Source organism: Leptonychotes weddellii, chromosome 14, assembly GCF_054177405.1.
Source record: "Leptonychotes weddellii isolate Sample4059 chromosome 14, ASM5417740v2, whole genome shotgun sequence".
NCBI lineage: Eukaryota > Metazoa > Chordata > Mammalia > Carnivora > Phocidae > Leptonychotes > Leptonychotes weddellii.
The window spans coordinates 69610776-69636450 of record NC_138382.1 but is presented as its reverse complement, the minus strand read 5'-3'; the positions used below and the strand labels follow the sequence as shown (position 1 = coordinate 69636450).

Here is a 25675-nt window from a genome sequence, read left to right as displayed (position 1 = left end):
CTCTATTTAATGAAATGCATGTTGAAGTATTTAGGGGGAAGTGTTCTTAGCCATAACTACACAGCATAATAACAAATATTACCAGGAAGCATGTTAAAATTCAAATATGTGCTCCTCCCTCTGTCCCCTCATGTCCCAACCTAACAAGTAAATCAGTCTCAGAGGTAGAGCCTGGGCATAGGCATTTTGAAGAACCTCCACAGGTGATTTACAAAATAGTTGGCAGGCCAGATTAGGCCAGCAGACTGTAGTTTATTGACTCCTGGTATTGATGAATAGCTTAAACAAACCAACAACTACTTACCGCTATACTTCGTGTTGTAACAAAATAAACCCACTATTAGCAGGGTTTTCTGTTCCCTGATGCCAACAGCTTTCTTAACAGATAACACAATCAACTCTAAAATAACACACTGCAATATTAGTCAAAGGGTAGACAAACAGATCAATGGAACAAAACAGAATCCAGAAATAGACTGACACATATATGGCCAATTGGTTTCAATAAAGTTGAGAAGATAATTTAATGGAGAAAGAGAATAAAAGAAATGGGACTGGAACAATTAACTTGACATCCATACCTATGCAAAAACATGAAGCTCAGCCAATACTTCACATCACATACAAAAATTAATGCAAAATGGATCACAGGTCTAAATGTAAATCCTGAAGCTATAAAACTTACAGAACAAAGGAGAAAATCTATGAAAATCCTGGAACACAGAGATTTTTAGTGACACAAAAAGCATAAAAGAAAAAAAAAATGATAGGGGCGCCTGGGTGGCACAGCCCGTTAAGCATCCAACTCCTGGTTCTGACTCAGGTCATGATCTCAGGGTCGTGAGATTGAGCCCCTGCTTCAGGCTCTGCACTCAGCATGGAGTCTGCTTGAGACTCTCTCTCCCTCTCCCCCGGCCCCTTTCCCCTACGCTCTTGCTCTCTCTCTAAAATAAAAATACATTTTTAAAAAAAAATGATAAAATGTGCTTTATCAAAACTAGAAACTTCTGCTCAAAAGACACTTCAGAGAATGAAAACATAAGCCACAGACTTGGAGAATATGTATCTGATGAAGGATTTATATCCAGAATGTCTTATAACTCAGTAAGGAAACAAGCAACCCAATTTAAAAAATGGGCATTTCACCAAAGGTATGGTTAACTAATAAGCACATGAGAGAAACTCAATTCATTAGCCATCAGAGAAACTGAAACCGCCCTAGGATGATATACCTTAAGATTGGCTAAAATTAAAATCAAAACAGTGCTGGGCGCCTGGGTGGCTCAGTTGGTTAAGCGACTGCCTTCGGCTCAGGTCATGATCCTGGAGTCCCGGGATCAAGTCCCACATCGGGCTCCCTGCTCAGCAGGGAGTCTGCTTCTCCCTCTGACCCTCCCCCCTCTCATGTGCTTGCTCTCTCTCATTCTCTCTCTCTCAAATAAAAAAAAAATCTTAAAAAAAAAATTAAAATTAAAAAATCAAAACAGTGCTAACAATACCAAGGATTGGCAAAGACATATCATAACTGAAAAACTCTCACACATTGCTGGTGGGAATGCAAAATGGTAGACTCACTTCAGCTGTTTTTTTGTAAATTTTATAGTTAAATATACACTTACCATATGACTCAGTCCTAGGTATTTACCCAAGAAAATTAAAACATACGTCCTGTCTGTGAATGTTTATAGCAGTATTATTCATGATCACCAAAACTGAATATAAATGTTTATCAACTGCTTAGTGATAAACAAACTTCCATCTATCTATACAACGGAATACTACTCAGCAATAAAAAGGAATGATTAATACATGCAATAGCATAGATTATTCCAAGTAAAATAAGCCAGACATAAAAGGCTACACCATACTGTAAGATTACATTTATATGGCATTCTGGAAAAGCACAACTTCAGGGACAGAAATCAGATCATTGGTTGCCAGGGGCTGGGAAAGAGATAAGAGGATTGACGAAAAAGAAGCACAAAGGAACTTTCTGGAGTGATAAAAATATTCTGCATCTTAATTGTGGTGATGGTGGTTATTATGTAAGAGTTTGCACTCACTAAAGCTTATAGGACTGTACACCTAAAAGGGCTGCATGTTACTGTGTGTAAATTTTACCTCAATAAACTTAAAATAGGGGATATTCATGGTGGCAAAGGCTACGCATATGTGAAAGGAGCAGGGGTTAAATGAGAAATCTCTGTACCTTCTTCTCAATTTTGCTATGAACCTAAAACTGCTCTAAAAAATAAAGTCTATTTTTTAAAAAATAGAAAAAAAACATGGTTTCTCTGAAAGATGCAATTTGAGAACATACTTCATTTTTTCATCCGTGGTTTTGTTTTTGATAATAACCTCATTTTACAGACTCTCCTGGGCCCACCTCATCTGCTGCCAAGATACACAAACAATCCCTAATATGTATCTACAACCCCTTCCTCAACTGTCTACTGGAGAGAAATCTTCAGCCAGATACCCCAGACTTAGTGTGTCCAACTTAAATCACTGTCTGATCCTCGTCCTGTATCCTTTTTATTTTTTTTAATGAAGCTCTATGCCCAATGTGGGTCTCGAACACACGACCCCAAGATCATGCTGTACCGACTGAGCCAGCCTGGTGCCACCTCTGCTTTTTTTTTAATTAGTGAATTACACTACTATCCACTTAGTGGGCCAATTAAAGAGCAAAATCACCCTTCATTCCTCTCATTCCCACATTACTCATAAATCCTACTGATCCTTGCTCAATTGTGCATTTTTTTCCTTCCTCTCTCTGCATAGGTAATACCACAGGACAGCTTATGTTCATTTTACATAAGCCTTCTAGAAAGATGGGGAGTTTCCAAGTCCTCTCTCTCTTCCTTATGACCTATCTTTCACACAGCCACTGAAATTACAGTTGCAAATCTTAGTTCTGGTCAAGCACTGTCTTATTTTTAAACCCTCCCATGTTTCCTCAATTCCCTTAAGATAAAGCCCAAATTTGTAACTATATTCTATGAGTTCTTCACAACTCTGCCCAATTTATGTTTCCATCTCTTACCAATGACATAAAATTACTCAACCTCCCCAGGACATACCATAAACTTGCAAGCATCTAGACTTTGTACAGACTGTTCCCTTCCCTAGAAAGTAATCCTTTCCTTCTTCTTTCCATTAAGACCAAGCTTAAATTCTGTTACCTCCTCTGGGACATCTTAATCCTGCGATATGGGGTTTAATTACTCCTTCCTTAGGAGTGTTACCATCATATAAGCATACACGTTTTAGCGAACCAGAGCTTGCACCAGACTGGGCATTATTAGATGGCAGAGATTGCTTCTTAAGTTATCTTTATATTATTCCCAAAGCTTTGGATACACTTACTGCACAATATCCCTACAATACATATTTAATGAATTGAATTTTATAAATGCAAAGAATAGAAACCAAAGTAGTATTTTGACATTGGATATCCTACAGATTTTGGTTTGGTTATAAAAAATGAAATCTGAATGCTTTATTTTAGCTTTGTTCACTTACACACAAACAAAAACAAATACCATCATTTCCTATTATTCTGAGAGTCATTAAAGGTTTAACATTTATAATAAGAACACTGGGCAAGACCAATTAGCATGCTGCAAAACAATTTTATTTTGAAGTCCAACAAAGACTTCTAACTTAATTTAGCAGAAATATAAAAATAAAAAAAGCAAAGCAGATATGTACGGATAATACAACAAGGGCCATATTTAGATTTGTGTCCATCTCCATGTAAACTAAAGTAAGAGAAGGAGGGGAGAGTACTTGAAGAAACAGTCCCAAATTGAGAGGAAAAAAACAGTAAATATAAAGTAGCCAATTTAGCAGCTATTGTAAACACTAACATAAATATTTGCAAGGACAGAGACTGCATGATGAATGATTTATTCATAATTCTGCTTACAAAGCAGGGTGGTAGTAAAAACTGGGGATAAGAGCTGGCTTGTGGCACATCTCCAGGGGGCACCATTCACATACAGACCATGTGAACAGCAACCCCTTAGGGTTGGCTGTACGGAGTATAGCCTGTGGAGCTGTACTTAGTTGTCCTACTTGAGCTCCACAGTAAGACAGAGCTGAGTTTGGGACATGGCTCTGACACTAACTCTGTTGGCTCTGGGCTAATTAAATTAACCTCTGGGAGCCACAACTGCCTCATCTCTAAAATGAAGGTGTTAATGTCTATCTCACAGGACTGTCATGTCATTAGGGTTCAAGGACACAATAATAATAATATGATTACAGGACAATTACTGTTTATAATTCAGGCACCATATGTAATTTTTACAGGAATTACCTCATTTCTCACATCACAGTACCTGCCAATTAGTAAGCATCCAACAGTATCTCCTTACCCCACTTTCAGCTATTTAAAAAAAAAAAAAAGATTTTATTTTTAAGTTAATTTCTACACCCAGCCCCTACACATGGGGCTCGAACTTACAACCTTGAGATTGAGTCGCATGCTCCACCAACTGAGCCAGTGAGGTGCCCCCCACTTTCAGCTATTTCTAAATAAACTCGGACCCAGCTACTGGAGCTGAGGTTTGAAAAAAGCAAATAATAACTTAAAAAAAAAAAAGTATTTGTTCTACTTTCCATTATCCAGAGAAAAACTAAGAACACACCTACTATTTATGTGACAGACCCATTACTGGAATAACATCTGTCCTTTCTAAATATATCAAATAAAAGTAATAATTTATATGGTAGAAGTGGCTACAGGTCTATTTCCTTGAGAGCAAAACTGCATTTATAGAAGCAAGGGACAAAATGTTTCAAAGGCAACAGCCAGAGTCATTTCCTGGTGTTAATTTTCTACTCCTAACTTTATAGCCCCTGTTTCCTGTCACTGCAACAATACCAGCCAGGTCCCACTTGATTTGACAGTTATACAAAGCTACTTTAGGCAGTTTGGGATCTTTTTACAGTAGAGATTTTGTCTTCAAGAAAGCATGCTTAGGAAAAAGCAGTGTGCACTTGAAAAAATAACAGACGATCAGAAAATTAAAGACAAATTTTGATGACCTACAGTTCCAACTACTTGGGTCAGACCGTAATGAAAATATAAATGACAATGGTTCAGACAGTAATTTTACTCAGCTTCAGTGTAAAAACTAAGGCATTCTGAAACAAGTATATAAAGCTCAGTTTTACCAGAAAGCAATGCACAAAATAACCAGAAGTCCCATTTGGATCCTGGAAAAGTATCCTTACTAATCTCAAATCTACTCACATACTTGGTTCTGTGATCTTTGATAAATCACTAAATTACTTTGTGCCTCATTTATAAACTGCAGCTGTTCTGACTATCCATCTCTTTATCTTACTGTATGAAGGAATGACCAGAGAAACTACCTAAATTACCATTAGGAATTATTAACATTAATTTAAAAAGGGGAAGGAGAAGGAACAGCACCTTGTGAATTCATCCTAAAAAGTCAAATGAAGACAGACCCCAAGTATTTGTGACTGTGTTGCAAAGTAATGGGATTATGACTGGGTTTTACTTTTCTTATTGTCTGAATTTTCTGTATCAAGCACACATTATTTTTATAACTTCAGAAAACAAACAACAAAAAGGCTATTTGGGAGAAAAAGAAAACAAGTACATTCAATTCTACTATATGCAATGCTCCTGACCCTAGGCCCTTTACAATTCTGATCTTTCTACACATTACAGACTCACTTCTTTGAGTAGTTCTTAATCATTCTTTAAGGTTTTGCTAAATTGTTACCTATGCTTTGCTCTTCTAGGCAACAGTTAGATTGTCATATAATTCTGTTCATATCTATATTCTAGCACTTGATGAATTTTATCATGATGACATGGTTACTTATGTGTCTCCCCGCCACCACCCTGATCCCCTTAATTAAACTGTGTGTTCATGGTTCAGTTACTTTGCTGCATAAAAGATCTGCATTAGAGGACAAGATCACCTGATACTAAAAACAAGTAATATCAGCTATTTCTAAATAAACTCTGACCCACCTACTGGAGCTGAGGTTTGAAAAAAGCAAATAATAACTTAAAAAAAAAAAAGTATTTGTTCTACTTTCCATTATCCAGAGAAAACTAAGAACACACCTACTATTTATGTGACAGACCCATTACTGGAATAACATCTGTCCTTTCTAAATATATCAAATAAAAGTAATAATTTATATGGTAGAAGTGGCTACAGGTCTATTTCCTTGAGAGCAAAACTGCATTTATAGAAGCAACTGAGTCAGAAGATTAGTTTAGGCAATTCTAAGTGAGAAGCAGTGACTTCTATATCAGCTATTTTAGTACGGTTTGGCAACTTCTTTCCAACTAAAATAATGTCCATTGGATTTTTCAAGAAGAAAAAGATTAAAAAAAAAATTTAAAATCCTCTAATTGAACTTTCCAGCAAAGAAGTACTAGCTCATCAATGTACCTCCAACCAACATTTATAGAGTATCTTTGGTTAAGAACTAAGGGTGTAAGATTCCTACACCAGAGGAGTCAGGTTAAGAAAATACAACATGTTCTGAATTTACGAAAAGTTCTCCGATTTTGATGTGAGTTGTCAAACCATTTCATGAAGAAAAATACCTGTGTTTTTTTATAACTACACCATCACATAAAGCCTTTCTATAAAGGGCTTAACTAAAGCATTGTCTTTAGTTGCCAAGAAGGCTTCTCAGACTCATCCCCCAAGCTGAGATAGGTTTCCATCCTCTCTGTTCTATAGCACCCTTTGTTAATCTCTACTGTAGCATATATCTATTAAGGTTGAAAATTAAATATAGCCACAATATCTCTACAGCTCCTCCATCAAGAGGTATAGTCTATTTCCCTAAACCCAAGAATCTGGACTGGCCCTGTGACTTGCTTTGACCAATAAAATGTGACAGAAGTGACACCCTGTAATTTCTAAGCCTTAGCCTTAAAAGATGCATTACAGCTTCCACATCTGCCCTAGGACCACCATGCTGCTATGAAGAAGTCCAAGATTAAAGACCACACGAAAAGAAAGATTCAGCCATCCCAATCCCAATCGAGCCCAGTCACCAGTCAATGTACCAGATCAGTGAAGTTACATGAACCAAAACAAGACCAGCAAAACTACCCACTCAATGGACAAAATCATGAGAATAAATTGTTTCAAGCCACTCAATTCTGAGGTAATTTGTTACAAAGCAAAGATTAGTACACACTACTGCAACAAGAATCCTAACAACTATCACCTACCCTAAGCTATAAGCATCTTGAAGATAGGAACCATGTCCAATTCATCTCTGTTTTCATTCAGCCTTTTAAGAGCTTCTCTTTGTGATGTTTGCCAGTTTCACTGTCATCCTGATTGGGACTCACACTGTTCCTTGAAGCGGAGGATTTTTGTCTTATCACTTCTGGAACATATTCAGCTATTATCTCAAGTAACTCCTTCTCTCCCATTCTAGTCTATTTTCCAAGTAACCTCTGCAGATTCATTTGGCAGGTATTTGATTTTCTCTTCAGCCATGTCTAATCTACTATTTAACACATCAGTTGCACCTTTAACTTCACTAGCTCTAATTTTCACTAAGTTTGCTTGGCCTTTTAAAATTTTTTGATAATTTTGTTCATTTCTAATATTTTCAAATTTTTCTTCAAATCTTCAATCATTTCAATATTTATCTTAAAGTTATAGCTAATAATTCAAATGCCCAAGTTTTGGTGAGATTTGATCCTGCTGTGGTTTGCCTGTTCTTTGCTCTTTGTAAATTTTGGATTATCTGATATTCTTTATCAGGGTAATCTGTGGTAATACCATGCAGCCTGGGTGGCAGGCATGTCCCTCCAGAGTAGTTCTGCAACTGACTCTGTCAGGTGCCCTAAAAGTATTACCAAGCCAGGAATATTCAGGTAGTGTAAATTCAAACCCCAAATACCCGAAGGCAAGCCTATGGGTACAAATTCTCAACAAGATTCCCCTCTAAACCTATGTCCATGCTAAGAAGACTTAAGCTAAACATACTGAAGGTTCTAGAGGGGAGGGGGGTGGGGGATGGGTTAGCCTGGTGATGGGTATTAAAGAGGGCATGTACTGAATGAAGCACCGGGTGTTATACGCAAACAATGAAATCATGGAACACTACATCAAAAACTAACGATGTAATGTATGGCGATTAACATAATATAATAAAATTTAAAAAAGAAAAAAAGACTTAAGCTAAGTTTCCTTATTTTCTTCCTGTGATTTTAAGTTATTTTTTTCCAAGTCTATCCTTTCAATTAGGATGCATCATCCCCTGAAGGTGCTATATAAGGAAATCTCAGTTCCAACATCCCTCTCTGTAAAGCCCAAAGCCTTATCTCTTACCCAATTTATCTATCAAAACCCATACCTATTGGTCATAAAGAATAGCATTCCCCCAGTACAGCCCCAGTGTCGGCTTTTACATATAGTTTTGGCTTTCAGTGTCCCTCTTTGCTTTTGCTCCTTTGGGATTTCTTTATTTTCTTAAGAATAGAGCTATGAAAGGGTGTCTGTTATATTTCGTTCAGCTCTCCTAAATATTTTGTATTGGGACATTTTTGGGTTTTCTAGGTCATCATATTTCCAAAAATGGGAGTTGTCAGCCTCAGTACTGAAAAACAGCATTTGGTAGATTACTAGCTGTCAACTGAATATTCAACAAAACACTCAATTAGGACTTCTGGCATGGAAGAATGACAGGCTTTTAAATGTATTTCCTAAATCCAATGCAATTTTAAAATCTAGTAGTGGCTGCTAAAACAAAGTTTCAAAAAGATGAGTGAGCATCACTGAGCAACAAGTTGCAATAATCCTATCATACTTTACTTTGATCTCATAGACTGAACAATAATTGTATTACTTTCTTCACTTACCAGTTCTACATGCAATAAGCCAATATACTGTAGAGATGTACTGAAAACACAGAGGAAACATTTTAAATTTGTAGAGCATATTGCTCAATTTCTTTTCAGTAAACAAGATAGATGACAGAGCAAGAATAAAAGTTCTCTGGAGGAGCCCTGAGGGTCCTTCCCATTTACCATAAATGATTCATCAAATTAGAAACAGGAAGAGTAAGTCAAACAGTACTTCAAAAATTAACAAGAAAATTTTCAAGTGAAAGAAACCCAAAAAGAGAGAAGACTGATCTATTTGGCATGTTACTTGTTCATGCTGTCTTCCTTCCTATTACAGAAACTGTTCCTAGGCTAACCCCTCCACTCATGCAACAGGAAACCTCTCTCCCTAATCAAAGACTTGGCCCTTCTCTGGTACTAGTAATGTCCCCCTCTTTACTGAATAACTCCCATCGGTGCATTTGTATCATAAAATCTCTCACTGGAATCCCTATTCCTCTTCACCTACCATGCCATATTTTTTTTTTTTTAGCAAAAATCCTTAAAACAGTTGTTATACTATCACTTCTTCCTCACCTACCATTTACTACAAAACCCACACGAATGTTGCTAATGATCTCATCTCTCTCCTGAAAACAAAAAAGCAAGCAAAAACAAAAACAAAAACATCCTTCTTAAGGATCACCCAGGTCTCTCCTGTCTTTTTTCAGTCACCATCGAAAGCAACCTCTCAGCAGAATCTAACATACCTGGTTATTCCCGCTCTCTTGAAACACTTTCTTCATCTCTCTTCCAAGGCATTCCAATCTCCTAGTTTTCTTTATATCTCACTACTTATATCTTCTCAGTCTTCTCTGCTGGTTTCTCTTCATCTCCATCTCTCAATGTTGAAGTATTCCAAGAATCAGTTCTTCACTCAACTCTTCAGTTTCTATGCTCACTCTGTGGGTGATCTCATCTAATCCCATAGCTTTAAATACCATCTATATACTGTTGATGCCAGCCACAGTTGCTCCAGAAGATCAATCTCATACAGTCAACTACTTGACATCAAGAAATGGATATATAACAGTCATCTCAAATTTAGTATGTTCAACTTCTGATCCCTCTAACCCAATCCTGGTCCTAGCTCTTTCCATTTTAATAAATGGCACTACCATATACCTAACAGCTCAGGCCAAAAACTAGGAATCATCATTTATTTCTCTCTTTGTCTCAAATCCCACATATAAATTGCCCACCCTATCAGTTCTACCTTGAAAATATATCCTGAATCAGACCACGTTCATCTTCTAATCTTAAGCCCATGTTCTCTCTCCCTTTAATAACTAAAACAGCCTTCCATCTGCTCTTCTTGCTATCAGGCTTGCCTCTTTATTGCCCATTCTCCATGGAGTAGGCCAGATATAACTCATGGTTTTGAGTATATTCACAGATATGTGCAACCAACATCAAAGTCAATTTAAAATATTTTCATCACCTCAAAAAAAAAACACCAAACCACCGTATCCTGTTAGGTATCAACTCTCCTTTCCCCTAATAACTCCAGACCTAAATAAGCAACAACTAATAAATCCTCTGCCTCTAAAGATTTGACTATTCTAGACATTTCATATTAATAGAGCCATGTAATTTGTGGACTTTTGTGACTTGCCTGTTATTTAACATGTCTTTGAGAATCACCTATGTTGTAGCATGTATCAGTACTTCACTCCTTTTTATGACCAAATAATATTCCATTGTATACCACATTTATCCATTTAGTAGTTCAACATTTAGGTTGTTTAGTCTTTATTCTGTGGGTTGTCTTTCTTCCTTTGTTGCTTATGCTTTTGGTGTGGATTTTGAAGAATCCACTGCCAAATCTGAAGTTATGAAAATTTACCCCTATGTTTCTTCTAAGAGCTTTACACTTCTAGCTTTTACACTGAAGGCTGTAATGATTTTAAGCTAATTTTTGTATATGGTGTGAGGTAAGGGTACAACTTCATTCTTTTGAATGTGACTATCCAGTTGTCCCAGCACAATTTGTTGAAAAACAAAACAAAAAACCATTCCCAATTGAATGGCATTAGTAAACCTTGTCTAAATCAGCTGACCACAAAAATATGGTTCTATTTCTCAATTCTCAAATGTATTCCAGTGATTTATATACCTATCTTTATGTCAGTACTACACTGTCTTGATTACCACTGCTTCATACTAAGTTTTGAAATTACAAAGTTTGAGTCCTCCAACTTTGTTCATTTTCAAAATTATTTTGGCCTACCCAAGGTCCCTTGCAATCCAAAATGAATTTTACAATTGGCATGTAAACATCTACAAAGATGTTACCTAGGATTCTGATAGATTGCACTGAATGTGTAGATCAGTATGAGTAATGCCACCTTAACAGTAAGTCTTCTGATGCATGAACAGTGGATGAATTTCCATTTACTGAGATCTTCTTTAATGTCTTTCAACAATGTTTTACAGATTTCAAAGTATAAGATTTGCACTTTTGTTTAACTTAGCATTATTTCATTTCTTCTTTTTTTTAAGTAGACTCCACGCCCAGTGTGGAGCCCAATGTGGGGCTTCAACGCGTGACCCTGAGATCAAAACCTGAGCTGAGATCAAGAGTTGGACACCTATCCAACTGAACCACCCAGGTGCCCCTATTTCATTCTTTTTCATGCTATCATAAATTGTTTTTTCATTGTTACTTTAAGATTGTTCATTGCAAGCATATAGAAAATTGATTTTTTTTGTATATTGATCTTATATCCTGCAATCCTGCTGAACTTATTTGTTTTAATAATTTTTTTTACATTTCATAGGGTTTTCCATATATAAATTCATGTCAACTGCAAACAGATAGTTTTTACTTCCTTCTTTCCAACCTGGATATTATATTTTTGCATGCCTAACTGCCCTGGTTGTACAATGTTGGACAGAGGTTGCAAGTGCAGACACCAGGTCTTGAGTCTGAACTTAGGGGGAAAGAATCTTTCACCAGCAAGAATGATTTTCACTGTGAGTTTTTCATAGATGCTGTTAATCAGGTTGAGAAGTTCCATTCATAGTTGATTTGTTTTCTACTTCTTCATTTTCCTAAAAAGGTGTTGGGTTTCACCATTTTTCCTGTGCCTACTGAAAATGATCATGTGGTTTTGTTTTTGGTTCCATTGATATGTTATATTACATTCACAGATTTTCAGTTGTTAAACCAAACTTACATTCTTGGGATAAATCCCACTTGATCATGGTATGTAATCCTTTTCATATACTGAATTAAATATGCTGGTATTTTGTTGAGGACTTCCGTGTCCATATTTAAGAGATACTGACATGTAGTTTTCTTGTGATGTCTCTAATTTTGGCATTGGCATAGCATCATCCTTATAGATTTAGTGATAAAATAGTCTCTCCTTTTCTATTTTTTGGGAGAGTTTGTGAGGAACTGGTATTCTGATTTAAGCATCTGGTAGAATTCAGGAATAAAGCCATCTAGGCCTGAGCTTTCTTTGTGGGTACATTTTTTATTACTAACTCAACTTCTTGTCATAGGCCTAGTCACACTAAATCTCATTAGTATTTTTCTAGAAATGTATCCATTTCAATAAATTCTCTAATTTTTTGGCATATTACTATTCCTAATAAATCTTTATAATCCTATTTAATGTAAATTTGGCAGTAATGTCCCCTCTTTCAGTTCTAATTCTAGTAATCTCTCTTTTTTTTCTTGGTCAAACTAAAGTGATGCCAATTTTGTTGATCTTTTCAAAGAACCAGGTTCTTGTTTTATTAATTTTTCTCTATTACTTTTCTATTCTGTTTCACTGATTTCTGCTCTAATCTTTTATTTCCTACTTTGGCCTGTTTTACATTTAGTTTGCTCTTCTTTTTCCAATGTCTTAAGGTGAAAGATGAGGTTACTGATTTGAGATTTTCCTTCTTTCATAATATAGTAATTTACAGGTAGAAATTTTTCCATACACATTTAAGCTCTATCCCATACTGTCTGCATGATAGATCTTTTCCCATCTTTTTATTTTAAATGTTTGTATCTGAATTTAATGTGTGTCTCCTGCCAAGGGCATACAGCTAGATATTTTTTTATCGACTGCTGACAGTTTTTTATTATATTGCTTAATCCATTTTGTTATTGATATAGTTCAATTTAGGTGTGCCATTTTGCTTTTTATTTTTTATGCAACTATTTTATATGTTTACCATTCCTTTATTCCTTTACTGCTTTTTTAGTATTTCGTGAATATTTTCTAATATAGCATTGACATTTCTTTAATAATATAAATATATAGATATATACACACACATACCACCTTAGTGGTTGCTGTAGAACTTGCCATGCGTATCTTAATTTATTAGAATCACTTTCTAATTTATACTACCTTAATTCTAAGTAAGATACAAAAAATTATTCAAATATAGCAGTATTCCCCCCATGGTATTATTATACATATTGTATCTATATTACAAATCAACACATTTTTATAATCGTTACTTAATTCTGTGTTTTTAAAAAAGATGAGAAAACAAACATATTTAGTTATATTAATTTTATCAATCCTGGTTCTCTTCATTGGCTCTTGTAGTTTTGAATTACCATATTAAGTCATTTACTAAGCTGTAATACAGCTCTGCTCTGACCTACCTTGTTTTTCTATGATTGGCAAATAGATTGTATTTCTGTATGTTGTAGGTACAATATATACATATTGTATATATAATGCAAAAGAGGAAAAATGTATTCATACTGTCTTTATTATTACAGTTACCCTTACTGGTGCTATGGATTAAAATTATTGTTTGGGGTCACTTGCTTTTGGCCAGAAGAACTTCTTTTAGTATTTCCTGTAAGGTGGTTCTGATAACAGTAAATTCTGTTTTTGTTTATTTCAGAATGTTTTTATTTCATCTTCAGTTTTGACTAACAGTTTTGCTAGGATTCTTGGTTGACAGTTTTTTCTTTGAGCACTTTGAATGTCATCCTATTGGCTTCAAGCTTCCACTATTTCTGCTGAGAAGTCGGTTGTAAATCTTACTGAGTTCCCCTTGTAGGAAATGAATCATTTTTCTTTTGTTTCAAGATTTCCCTTGTCTTTGGTTTTCAACATTTTACTAAGATATGCCTTTTTGTGGATCTTTCTGAGTTTATCTTAGAGTATGGTGAGCTTCTTAGGTGTATTGTTTTTCAATAAATAAATGTGGGACTTTTCAGACATTATTTCTTCAAATATTTTTTCTGCTCATTTTTTCCCTCTCCTTCTGAAATATATATGAGTATGTTATTACAACTAATAACATCTCATCTCTCTCTGAGGGTTTGTTCATTGTTTTTTCTTTCTGTTCTCTGGATATTTTACTGATCTTCAAGTTTATTAATTCCTTCTTTTAGGAGTGTCTGGCTGGCTCAGTCCATAGAGCATGTGACTCTTGATCATTGGGTGGTGATTTCAAGCCCCATGTTAGGTGTGGAGCCTACTTAATAAAAAAGTAAAAATAATAAACATTGTTTAATTCTTTCTTTAAAAAAACATTTGTTTTTTGTACATTTGATGTTTAATGTACATTTGATGTACATTATATGTCATCTTTGCACAGGGGTCATGCTAATCTTCTCTGTATTGTTCCAATTTTAGTATGTGTACTGCCAAAGCAAGCACATGTACATTCAAATGCACATAATGTAAGTGTGCACTTTGGTGAATTTTGGCATATGTATACACCACAACCACATACGTATACACCACATATCCATAATGCCCCAAACTCCTTGTGCCCCTCTGTACTCCCATTCTTCTTCCCCATCCCAACAACACACCCCCAAGCAACCACTGAACTGCTTTCTGTGATGACAGGTTTTGCATCTTCTAGAATTATATATAAATAGAATGTGCAATATGAGATTTTTTGGGGGGGCTGGTCTGTCTTCTTCCATTCAGCTTATTTTGATATTTCTTCATGATTGTGGTAATAGTTCATTTTTTAAAAGATTTTAAACACTTCTCGCATTTTATTTATGAAAAATCTGTGGGTCTTTTATTTTTTACATATTTTTCCAACTTTATTGAGATTTAATTGAAATAAAACATTGTTTAAGGTATACGTGATTTGATATGTGTATATACTGTGAAATGATTATCACAATAAGGTTAGTTAATACATCCACCAACTCACATGATTACCATTTCTGTGTATGTGGTGAGAACATTTAAGATGTATTCTTAGGTACTTTCAATCAATTACATAATATAGTATTGTCAACTATAATCCCAATGCTGTACATTAGATCCCCAAAACCTAATAATTGCACAACTGGAAATTTGTACTCTTTGACCAGCATCTCCTCATTTCTCCTACCATCACCTCCTGCCCCTGGCAACCTTCTTTGAGTTTGGCTCAGATTCCACATATGCATTGTGGAATGTGAAATATGTTGTGTTTTTGGTTGTTTCAAGATATTTTTTGATTTCCCTTTTGTTTTCTTCTTTGATTCACTGGTTGTTCATGAGTATGTTATTTAATTTCCAAATATTCGTGATTTTCACATTTTCCTCCTGTTATCAATTTCTAACTTCATACCTCTATGGTTAGAAAAGATATTTGGCATAACTTCAGTCTTCAATTTGATAAGATTTGTTTTGTGACCTAACATATGATCCATCCTGGAGAATGTTCTGTGTATGCTTGAGAAGAATAAGTATTCTGTTGCTGTTGGATAGAATGTTCTATTTATGCCTGTTAGGTCCATTTGGTCTAAGGTATAGTTCAAGTCCAATGTTTCCTTATTAATGTTGTGCCTAAATGATCGATCCATTGTTTAAAATAGAGTACTAAAGTTCCTTATCATTATTGTATTGTCTATTTCTCCCTTCAGATCTGTTTCTTTTGCTTAGGTACTCTGATGCTCAATATATATATATTTACAATTGTTACATCTTCGTGATGAATTGACCCATTTTTCATTATATCCTTTGTCTTTCTTCTTATAGTTTTTAACTTAAAGTCTATTTTGTCTGATATCAATGTAGCTACCCTCGCTCTTTTGGTTTCCATTTGCATGGAATTGCTTTTCCATCTCTTCACATTGAGTCTGTGTGTGTCCTTAAGGCTGAAATGAGTCTCTAACAGGCATAGTGGGGGTCATATTTTTTATCCATTTAGCACTATGTTCTTTGGAGAATAGAATTCATTTGCATTTAAAGTAATTATTGATAGGTAAGAACTTATAATGCTATTTTATTGTTTTCTCATTGTTTTAAAGTTCCCTTGTTGCTTTCTTCCTTTCTTGCTGTCTTCCTTTGTGAAATGAAATTTTCCAAAGTGGTATACCTTGATTCCCTTTTTATCTTTCATGTTATCTATTGTAGGTTTTACTTTGTGGTTACCATGAGGCTTACATAAAATATCTTACTGATATAACAGTACATTTTACATTTGTAACAACTTTAATCATATACAAATACTCCACCCTCCACCCCAACATTTTAGGGTTTTGATATAAAAATTTAACTTTTTATATTGCATATTCATTATCGCTATAGTTATTTTTAATACCTTTATCTTTTAACCTTTATACTAGAATTAACACACCATCATATTACAGTATTAGAGTATTATGATTTTGGCTACATACTTACCTTCTTCAGTGTTTTATATCTTCATGTTTTTCATTTTACTAGCTAGTATTCTTTCATCTCAGATTGAAGAACACCCTTCAGCATTTTTAGTAAGGTTTGATGATGATTAATTCCCTTATTTGGGAATATCTTTCTCTCTCCTTCATTTCTGAAGGACAACTTTACTGAATAAAGTATTCTTGGTTGGTTTTTTCTTCAGCACTTTGAGTATATCATCCCACTCTCTTCCGGCCTGCAAGATTTCCGCTGAGAAATCTGCTAACAGACTTCAAGGATTCCCTTGTCATGTGATTTTTTTTTCTCTTGCTGCTTTCAAAACGGTCTTTTATTTTAGACAGTTTTATTATAATGTGTCTTGGAAAGAATCGCTTTGGGTTGAAATCTTGGGGAAAATTATAAATTTTATGAACTTAGATGTCCAAATCTCTCTCCAAATTTGGGAAATTCTCATTCATTAGGTCTCTAACCATTCAACCCATTTCGCCCTCTCTTCTCCTTCTGATATACCAATAAATGCATAGATTATTTTTATGGTATACCATGGTTCATGTAGGCTTTCTTCACGCTTTTTAATTTTTTTGTTTTCAGACTAGATGTTAAATAATCTGTCTTCTACTTCATAATAATTTTTTCTGCTTGATCCAGTCTGCTGTTGATGATTTCCATTGCATTTGCTTTCCTAAGGTGGTGATGACTGCTCAAGCATGTGGTTTCTCCCAATCCCACGGAATCCAGTTTCTACGCATGCTCACTGGCCATCTGCAAAGACTCATTCTGACCATTCTTGCCCTCAGGGGCATGCATAAGAAGGCAGTCACTGGGTATGGGTGTGTCTGAGTGAGCTGCACAGAGCTTGGTGGTAGCCATAGGCCAGCTGAAGTGATCAGTACAGGAGACAACCTCAGTGGCTCATGAGTAATTTCCTGATAGAGTTCCCAAAGCAGTTAATAAAATGTGTGTTCCTTTGATATGTTCCATTCCCAGCCTTAGCTGTTGTTCTCCCAGCATGACTGTCTACCCCCAAGTCGTATAGCTCACAACGCAATATTCTGGATGGAGTGAGAAAGAAATGGGTTTTGGGAGTATCTCACACAGCTGGGGAATCCAGCACCTGCTCTCAATTTCCCACATGGAGAAAATCATGGGCAGAGAAGTCTCTATTGGCATTGAGCTGTGCTGTCTTGGGGAAAAGGTGACACAGGTAAAGTAAAACAGCTCCATTTATTGTCTTCAATAGATCCAATCTTGGATGGTTTTTCCTCCAAGTATGCTGAAACCTCTCTGATGGACCGCTGGACTCCCACAAAGGCACTCTCGTCCATGAGTGATTGTCTAAATCACTGTTCTTTGAGGGTAGGATAGTAAACTTCATCCTGAAACTTCTGAAAACAACTCTCATTAATTCTTTCTTTTGCCAGTTGAAATTTACTGCTGAGCCCCTCTAGTGAATTCTCCGTTTCAGCTACTGTGCTTTTCCACTTTGGAATTTCCATTTGGTTCCTTTTTTTGTAATTTCTATCTTCTTAATGATATTCTCTATTTGATATGACTTTGTCATCATACTTTATTTTTTTAAGCATTTCTTTTAGTTCATTGAACTTAATGGCTACTTTGAAGAATCTATGTATTAAATCCAATCTCATAACCAGTATCTGCTGCCTGCCTTTTTTTTTTAAATGACATATGGGTTATTTTTTCATGTTTCTTTGCATGTTTCACAATTTTGCGTTGGAAACTTGATATTTTAGATAGTATGTTGTCCTAATTCACAGTACTGGTCTCCCCACTCTGGGACTTGTTATTTTTTATGCTCGCTTGTTCATTTGGTAGCTAGATAGCTTATTTTCGTAAATTCTATGCCCCTAATTCCCATAGGGTTAAGCCTCCGACTTGCTCCCCTTGCCTACAGTCATCCTGAGAGGAGAGCAATTTTGGAAGAGTGCTTGGTCTCTTTCTCTGACCACACCTAGATGTTAAACTCCACTAAATATGGCCAATTGCTTTACAGTTTTCACCAATGAACTTCGGTATAAACTACTCCACAGAATAAACTAACCAAATTGACATTACTTTGAAGGGAGAGTTTCAGAGGTCCATGTTTGAGATTTGTTCTGACATTAAGAGTCAGTCTCCTAGTAAGCCTATACTTAAATCTGTATGTTCAATCAATCTACCAATCTCCTCTCAAATTACCTTTCACCACAAGCTCTACTGTTTTTGAGAGTACCCTTAGGCTTGAACTTCTCTACACTCTGCTGTAGTCAGTTTCTCTGGGAAGGGATTAGGAGCTGTTTTTTTTTTAAAGATTTTATTTATTTATTTGAGACAGAGAGAATGAGAGACAGAGAGCATGAGAGGGAGGAGGGTCAGAGGGAGAAGAAGCAGACTCCCTGCCGAGCAGGGAACCCGATGCGGGACTCGATCCCGGGACTCCAGGATCATGACCTGAGCTGAAGGCAGTCGCTTAACCAACTGAGCCACCCAGGTGCCCCTAGGAGCTGTTTTATGACCCCCTTCTCACTACAGGGAAAATCTGTGAGCCATAGCTGTGAAGTTGGGAGATGGACAATAGCATGCTTTACTTTGAGTGACATCCCATCTTTAGAAGCTGAGTACTTAGTGGTTGTAGGTGATGTAGAAGTCTCAGGTCTTCCTGGTTTGTCTGTAGTGGTGTGGAACCACTACTTTAGAGGCTAGGGCAATTGGACTCTCTGTAGTCTAAGCAGCACTGTGCCCAAAGTAGAGCCTCCATCCCAAGAATGAGGACTGGGCAAAAAAAGGGAGCCCCCATCTCTGAGTCACACTTGGCTAGCAAAACGTAGCTGGAGGCAGGATGACAAATGCAATTGCCCTGCTATTTCCTGGAAGATAGCCCTCCAAGTGCGGGCGGGGGTAGAAATCCTGTCTTCTTGATTGCACTGATATGGAGTTACCATCTTGCCCAGCTGGGATAGGTCCGGGAAGCAATGGGTCTTGGTGCAAATACCACAGATTCTTTACCAAATTTTAGTAAATTTCCTTGAATAAATGTTTCTTTACTTGCTATATATCCTTTAGAACATTTCCAAAGACTGTAAATGGTTGTTTTTGTTTTTTAATAATTGTCACCAATTTTGCTAAGGAGTAGGTCCACAGAGCTCCTTATGCTGCCATGCTGGAAGTCTCTTTCAGCCATTGAGCTTTTTAAAATGTAAATCAGATCATTTCCCCCTTGAAAACTCTCCAAAAATTCCCTTCACATTTATAACACAGTCCAAGTTTCTCCTAAGCTCTACAAAGATCTACACGATGCAGCCTCTGCCAACCACTGGCTATCATTCTTTACCACGTTTTATGTACTTTATTTACTCTGCTCTAATCTCTGTCGTAACAAGGGTGGTCCTCTTCAGGGTCTATCTTCTATTCCCTTTAAAAAGCTCTCTTCCTAGATTTCTCCATGGCCTCCTTCCCCATTTCATTCAGGTCTCTGCACAAATGTCATTTCAAGATATTTTCTAAAATAGTACCTGCCCTCCATTCTTTATCCATGTATCCCACTCTGATTTTCTTTACAGCACCTAAATTTACTTAACATATTCATTTTGTTACATGCTTAAAGTCTGTTTCCCCCATTGGAATAACAACTCTAAGAGGGTAGGGGATTTTGCAATCTTCTTCACCTCTGTATCCCCAGTATTTAGTACTTGGCACACAGTCAATACTCAATAAATACTTGTTGAATGAATAAACATAAACAAGAACTGAAATATTTTTAAAGCTATTTACATCTTAAATGACATTAACAGAATATTTTTATTTATATCCATAAAGAGAATGATTAACAGAGTATGGGAAAAATAGTTGTTCATTTGGCTTAGGAAATATAAACAAAGTGGCCAATATCCAAGTATTTAATATTCAGTTTCAGTAATCCTAAAACTTATTTTTATAAATAGCACTGCTGACCTGCCCTTGCCTTTACACTACATATACCAGACACAAAAGAAATAATCATCTCTAATTTAATGGGAAAATAAAAACAATACTAAAATGATATAAATACACTACGACCACTAGTTTTGACAATTGGGGTATTAAAAGATTTAGAAGCTAATCAATTTGAAATCCTTAATCAAATACAAATTTGTCACTGTCACTAATTATAAATAAAAGTCTTTAGCATTAAAAAAGTTAGAATATTACTTCCATTTTTTCATTTTCACTCCATATACCTTCCTATCATAGGCCAAGTTTTGCAATGAGCTTAGCAAGGCTAAGCAAAAGAATCTTAGGTTATGGAGTTTTACCTTGAGTCCTGTCTTCTCGTCATCACTTCCATTATTTGTAGATGGTGTCTCATCTCCTTGCCTGGAAACCAAGACAAAATCTTCACTATTAAGAGTAGATACTGAGTCTGAGGAGACACTGATTTTTCCAACAGAAGCCTTGTCATCCATGACTCAAGAATGAAGCTCAACTCATGAATGATTAAATATTTTAAAAATGCCTGAAAAACAAAAACCATAAAGATACTTATATAGAATGTCTGCCAGATATTCAGTTATGCTCTAATTCTTACAAAATACATATGGAAAAACTTAAAAAAATACTTTCAAAATCTTTTCCCAAGACTTTCACTACTTACAACTTTTTATTCCAGATAATGAAGGAATTTGATGCTATTCAGGGCCAGGGTATTTCAGATTAAAAACAAAACAAAACAAAACAATAAAACAGATTCCCTTGAGAATAACTGCCTACCTACAGTGATTTCTTTGGCATATGTTACAACTCTGTTCTTGGACTTCAAAAACTATGAAGTACTAAACTTCTGTTTTCTACCCTTTAATTTGTAAAGCTGTACACATAAATGAAATTGAAAGCACACAAGACAATAAGGTTTTTCTGATGTTACTGATATTTAAATTTAAAATATTAACAAGATGCTTTTAAGAAATAAAATTTCATAGTCACACTCAAGAGAAATAAATTCAAGGCAGAGCAAGCAGAAATTCTAGAGCTGGGAAATACCTTACATAGCAAGAAATCAGAAATCCATTAAAAACTCAATCTTCCCATCCCATGGTTTCTTAAGAGTTCAACTCAACATGAACATTACCAGTAAGTTTCATGCCAAAAATTCCCAGCAAGAAGTATAAAAATACGTCACTTATGCACTCAAATATTTATTGACTCCTGGAATAAAACTTAAACTCATCTACCATTTAAAAACCTGGGTCTGAATACTTTATGGCAATGTTCCCATTTGGTTGCCAGAACAGCAAGAGAACAAACAATGCAACATACTCAGAAAGCTTTAACCAATAAACAGTAGCAGTTCTAGCTCTCTGCTCATCTTGTACCTCAGAGGTAAAGGTGCTGAGAGCCTATTTAATCTCTCCAATTAACAAGTCCTGATTTATGCTTTGTGTTTTTAACTGAACATATATTTATTGAGCATATACCATGTGCCAAGCACTATTTTCCCTTCAAAGGCTCACAACCAGATAAACACCTGGCAGCAGGAATTAAACAATCCCTCAGTATTACAGTTCAAAAGAAACTTAGAAATAATCAATACTGTTAAACAGATAAGAAAATGGCAACCCCAAAAGAAGGTAATTTACCCAGGCATAACTAAGGATGGAATCCTTACTAATACTACTTACTTCTATTTAAACTAATTTCCTTGCTTAAATGGCTATCACAGCTTTACATTTCATAGGACTAAATTTAAATGTATAGTGTGGCATTCAAAGACACTTCAAAATGTACTTCTTGAAAACTTTTTTTTAATGTAGTTTTGCTTCATCCATTCAATGAATACTCACCAAGTGTCTAGTGTATAAAGAATAATACATGGTAAGCAAGAGAAATTAAGATTCTTGCCCCAAAGGAATGTATACTGTAGCAGAGAACAGAAGTGCATTGAACAGATTAATAGGTACTGATTTAGGGTAAAGAAAACTATGGGAACATGTTGCGAGAGGGATTTAGACATGGAGAGTTAAGGAATATATTCACCTGAAACTAGGAGGATATTGTATGACAATTATACATCAATATAAAAAAAGAGAAACATATTAGAAGAGGTAATGTCCTTACTAAAGATATATACTTTAATACATCCATGTATTTGCCCTCATTGGATCCTCCTTCTAAAGTGGTTTTCTTGGTTTTGTACTCCATTAACTCCAACTCATCATTCATGATCTAACTCTCCTTTTCCTAGTAGCTTGCCGATCTTCATCCCAGAACCAAATAAAAGTGCTTGCCTTATTTCTACTCCTATAGCATTTTACATTTTTATAGTACTATTGTGATGTATTACAATTTGATGGCGACTGCCTCTTAATTTATTCATATTATTTATTACATAGATAAGGAAATTGAGACCTAGACAGATGGTGTAACTTGTTCAAGGTAATGGCTGTAATGTAAATGGTTAGAGGCAACGGCAAAAACTGAACCCAGTTATCTATTATTCCAGAAGCTATGCTCTTTCTGTCAGATTATGATACCTTTCCAATGCCACAAATCTGGGCCTTGTCCCAAAACCCTCAGTATTGGGTTTTGGAGAACTAGTATTTTAGGCAAGGTTTTTCATGCTTAATTAGATTTCCATTCTTTTAAATTGTGATTAATAGGATAGCAAAGTGCCTCGGAAAGTTCTCTAAAGCTATGATCTGAGACACTGACTGCTTTCTATAGTACTCTGGACTCAAAAAATAATATACTTTGGTATTTAAACACTATGAAACTGAGAAGACTTGTCCGACGCAAAGTTCAACCTATTTCTTTTGAGATGACAGGAAAATACAATTTATAAAATACTATTTGTTTTGGCACCTGTAAAAAACTGAATCACTCAGTGGGAATGAGGTTTATCAAAACATGAAGTAGTACAGGAAAAGTTATACAAGATTCCCCTTCTCTGGCCTCCACGATAAAGAGGTGTCCCAGAACTTGGTGTACTCCTGGCAAAACTGTATTCATAATCTCTCTCTTGAGACCACAAGGGGTAATTGTTTTGTTTTTAATCCCTACTTACATCATTTACCACAAGAAGCCTCCTACTGTAATCCTTCATCCTTCAGACTGCAATTCTAGATCTAAACCTCATGGATAATAGAGAACAAGCTTCTTCCCCCAAATATCCTGCACTACCATCTCTCTTCCTACTTTTCCCCATAATATCCATCACCATTTGACACACTTTATGTTTTAATCATTTGTTTTTAAATATCATGTAAGCTAGAATCTAAGTTCCACCAGGGTAGAGATTGGTGTCTGTTTCATTAACTGCTGTACCTTATCACCTGGAACAATGCCTGGCACATAGTAGGTGCTCAAATATTTGCTAAAAAAATAGGATAAATGGCAAATAAAGATGGAAAAGAGCAAGAGGCACCCAATGAAAAGATCTTTTACTGACTGACAGTAAGAACAGAAGTCATATCTGTAATGGTAAAGCACACAATTAAGAGGAAAAACCCAAGTTAGAACACTGGTTGCACTACCTAATAGTGTGAGCTTTGTCATAATAAGTCTTAGTTTCCATAAGTGAAAATGATGTACTATCTACCTCACAAAACTATTATAAAAATTACTAAGGAACACATGTACATCTCATTTAATAACAATCATAAAACATTGTAAGCACCCAATAGTTATAGTTTTTTAAGCTAACTTCCAATTTTAAAAGAATTAACTATCAGGGCACCTGGGTGGCTCAGTCAGTTAAGCATCTGCCTTCAGCTCAGGTCATGATTTCAGGGTCCTGGGATCGAGCCCTGTGTCAGGCTCCCTGCTCAGCAAGGAGTCTGCTTCTCCTTCTCTCTTTGCCCCTCTCCCCTCTCGTGCTGTCTCAAAAAGTTCAATAAAATCTTAAAAAAATAATAAAAATAATAAAAATTAACACGTATCAACTGATTTTGGTAATTCAGTTTAGGAAACACAATACTAGGACAAAAATATATAGCTTTCCTATTTTCCACATTCTAATTTCTTTATATCTAAATAAATGTGAAGGAATACTCTGAATAAAAAAATGTTTTATCTTGTATAATACTTTACAGATTACTAAAACATACACATTCTTTATCTCATTTTATCATCCTAACAATTCTATAAGGTAGACAGAGTAAGGATGTTTATCCCATTTTAATAAGATAATATACATATATGCACCCTGGTATTGGTAGGCACCAATTACTTCCTTCTTTTATACAAGTGACGACATAGACCCTAGCATGTCTAGTTACCAACAGGGCCAGATTGGTGAGTCAAGTTCAAGGATGTTTCCTTCTCTGTCTCCTTTAATAAGTCAATAAGTCACTTTTGTTTAATTATGCAGCCTCCTGCATCAAACCCAAAAGTTCAGTTGTTATATTTTTCATAACTTCTTTCATTACTTTTATCCTTATTGAGATATAAAAGATCCCTAGAGATCTTCTGATTGAAGATTAGTCTCACGGGGGAGCCTAGCTGGCTCAGTCAGTAGACATGGTCGGTAGACATGTAACTCGGATCTCAGGTTGTGCGTTTGAGCCCCATGTTGGGCACAGAGATTTAATAAAAAAAATTTTTAAAAAGGGGTGCCTGGGGACACCTGGGTGGCTCAGTCGGTTAAGTGTCTGCCTTTGGCTCAGGTTATGATCTCAGGGTCCTGGTATCGAGTCCCACATTGGGCTCCCTGCTCAGCGGGGAGCCTGCTTCTCCCTCTGCCTGCTGCACCCCCTGCTTGAGCGCGCTCTGACAAATCTTTAAAAAAATAATAAAATAAATAAAAAATAAAAACAGGTGCCTGAGTGGCTCAATCATCTGAGCATCCAACTCTTGATTTTGACTCAGGTCATGATCCTCAGGGTTGTGGGATGGAGCCCTGTGTTGGGCTCCATGCTCAGTGTTGAGTCAGCTTGGGATTCTCTCTCTCCCACTCCCTCTGCCTGCTGCTCCCCCAGCTCGTGCTCTCTCTCTCTCAAATAAATAAATCTTTTTAAATTTAAAAAAAAAATAAGTTTCATGATGTCACAACTGTTTACAAAGTTTTTGCCTAAATTTACTGTTTTGTTCCCTAAGTGACAAATTGATGCTTAACTATGTACTTCTGCAAAGATCATGGCAAATAAGGCACCTCAGTCTGCCAAAAGATTAATTTCCATTCTCAATCTCC

General features: G+C 35.9%; 1 protein-coding gene and 1 non-coding gene across 9 annotated transcripts in view; both read right to left on the bottom strand.

Moving 5' to 3' along the window:
* The window catches only part of RABGAP1 (RAB GTPase activating protein 1), a 162482-nt gene that overhangs the window by 116991 nt on the left and 19816 nt on the right, over nucleotides 1-25675 (bottom strand). For 5 of the 8 annotated variants that reach the window (XR_014140151.1, XM_081803539.1, XM_081803542.1 and 2 more), the window contains one exon: nucleotides 20808-21007. Coding sequence is in view for 5 of the 8 variants with exons in the window: in XM_081803539.1 (XP_081659665.1) it covers nucleotides 20808-20957 (150 nt within the window). In the remaining 3 variants the exon portion in view is untranslated. Of the gene's footprint in view, nucleotides 1-9624; nucleotides 9916-20807; nucleotides 21008-25675 lie in introns of those variants that run through there. The other 3 variants (XM_081803545.1, XM_081803544.1, XM_081803543.1) reach the window with 2 other exon arrangements.
* LOC115943024 (U6 spliceosomal RNA) lies at nucleotides 14437-14544 on the bottom strand. The gene has a single exon (XR_004077618.1). It is a non-coding gene; the product is annotated as a U6 spliceosomal RNA (small nuclear RNA).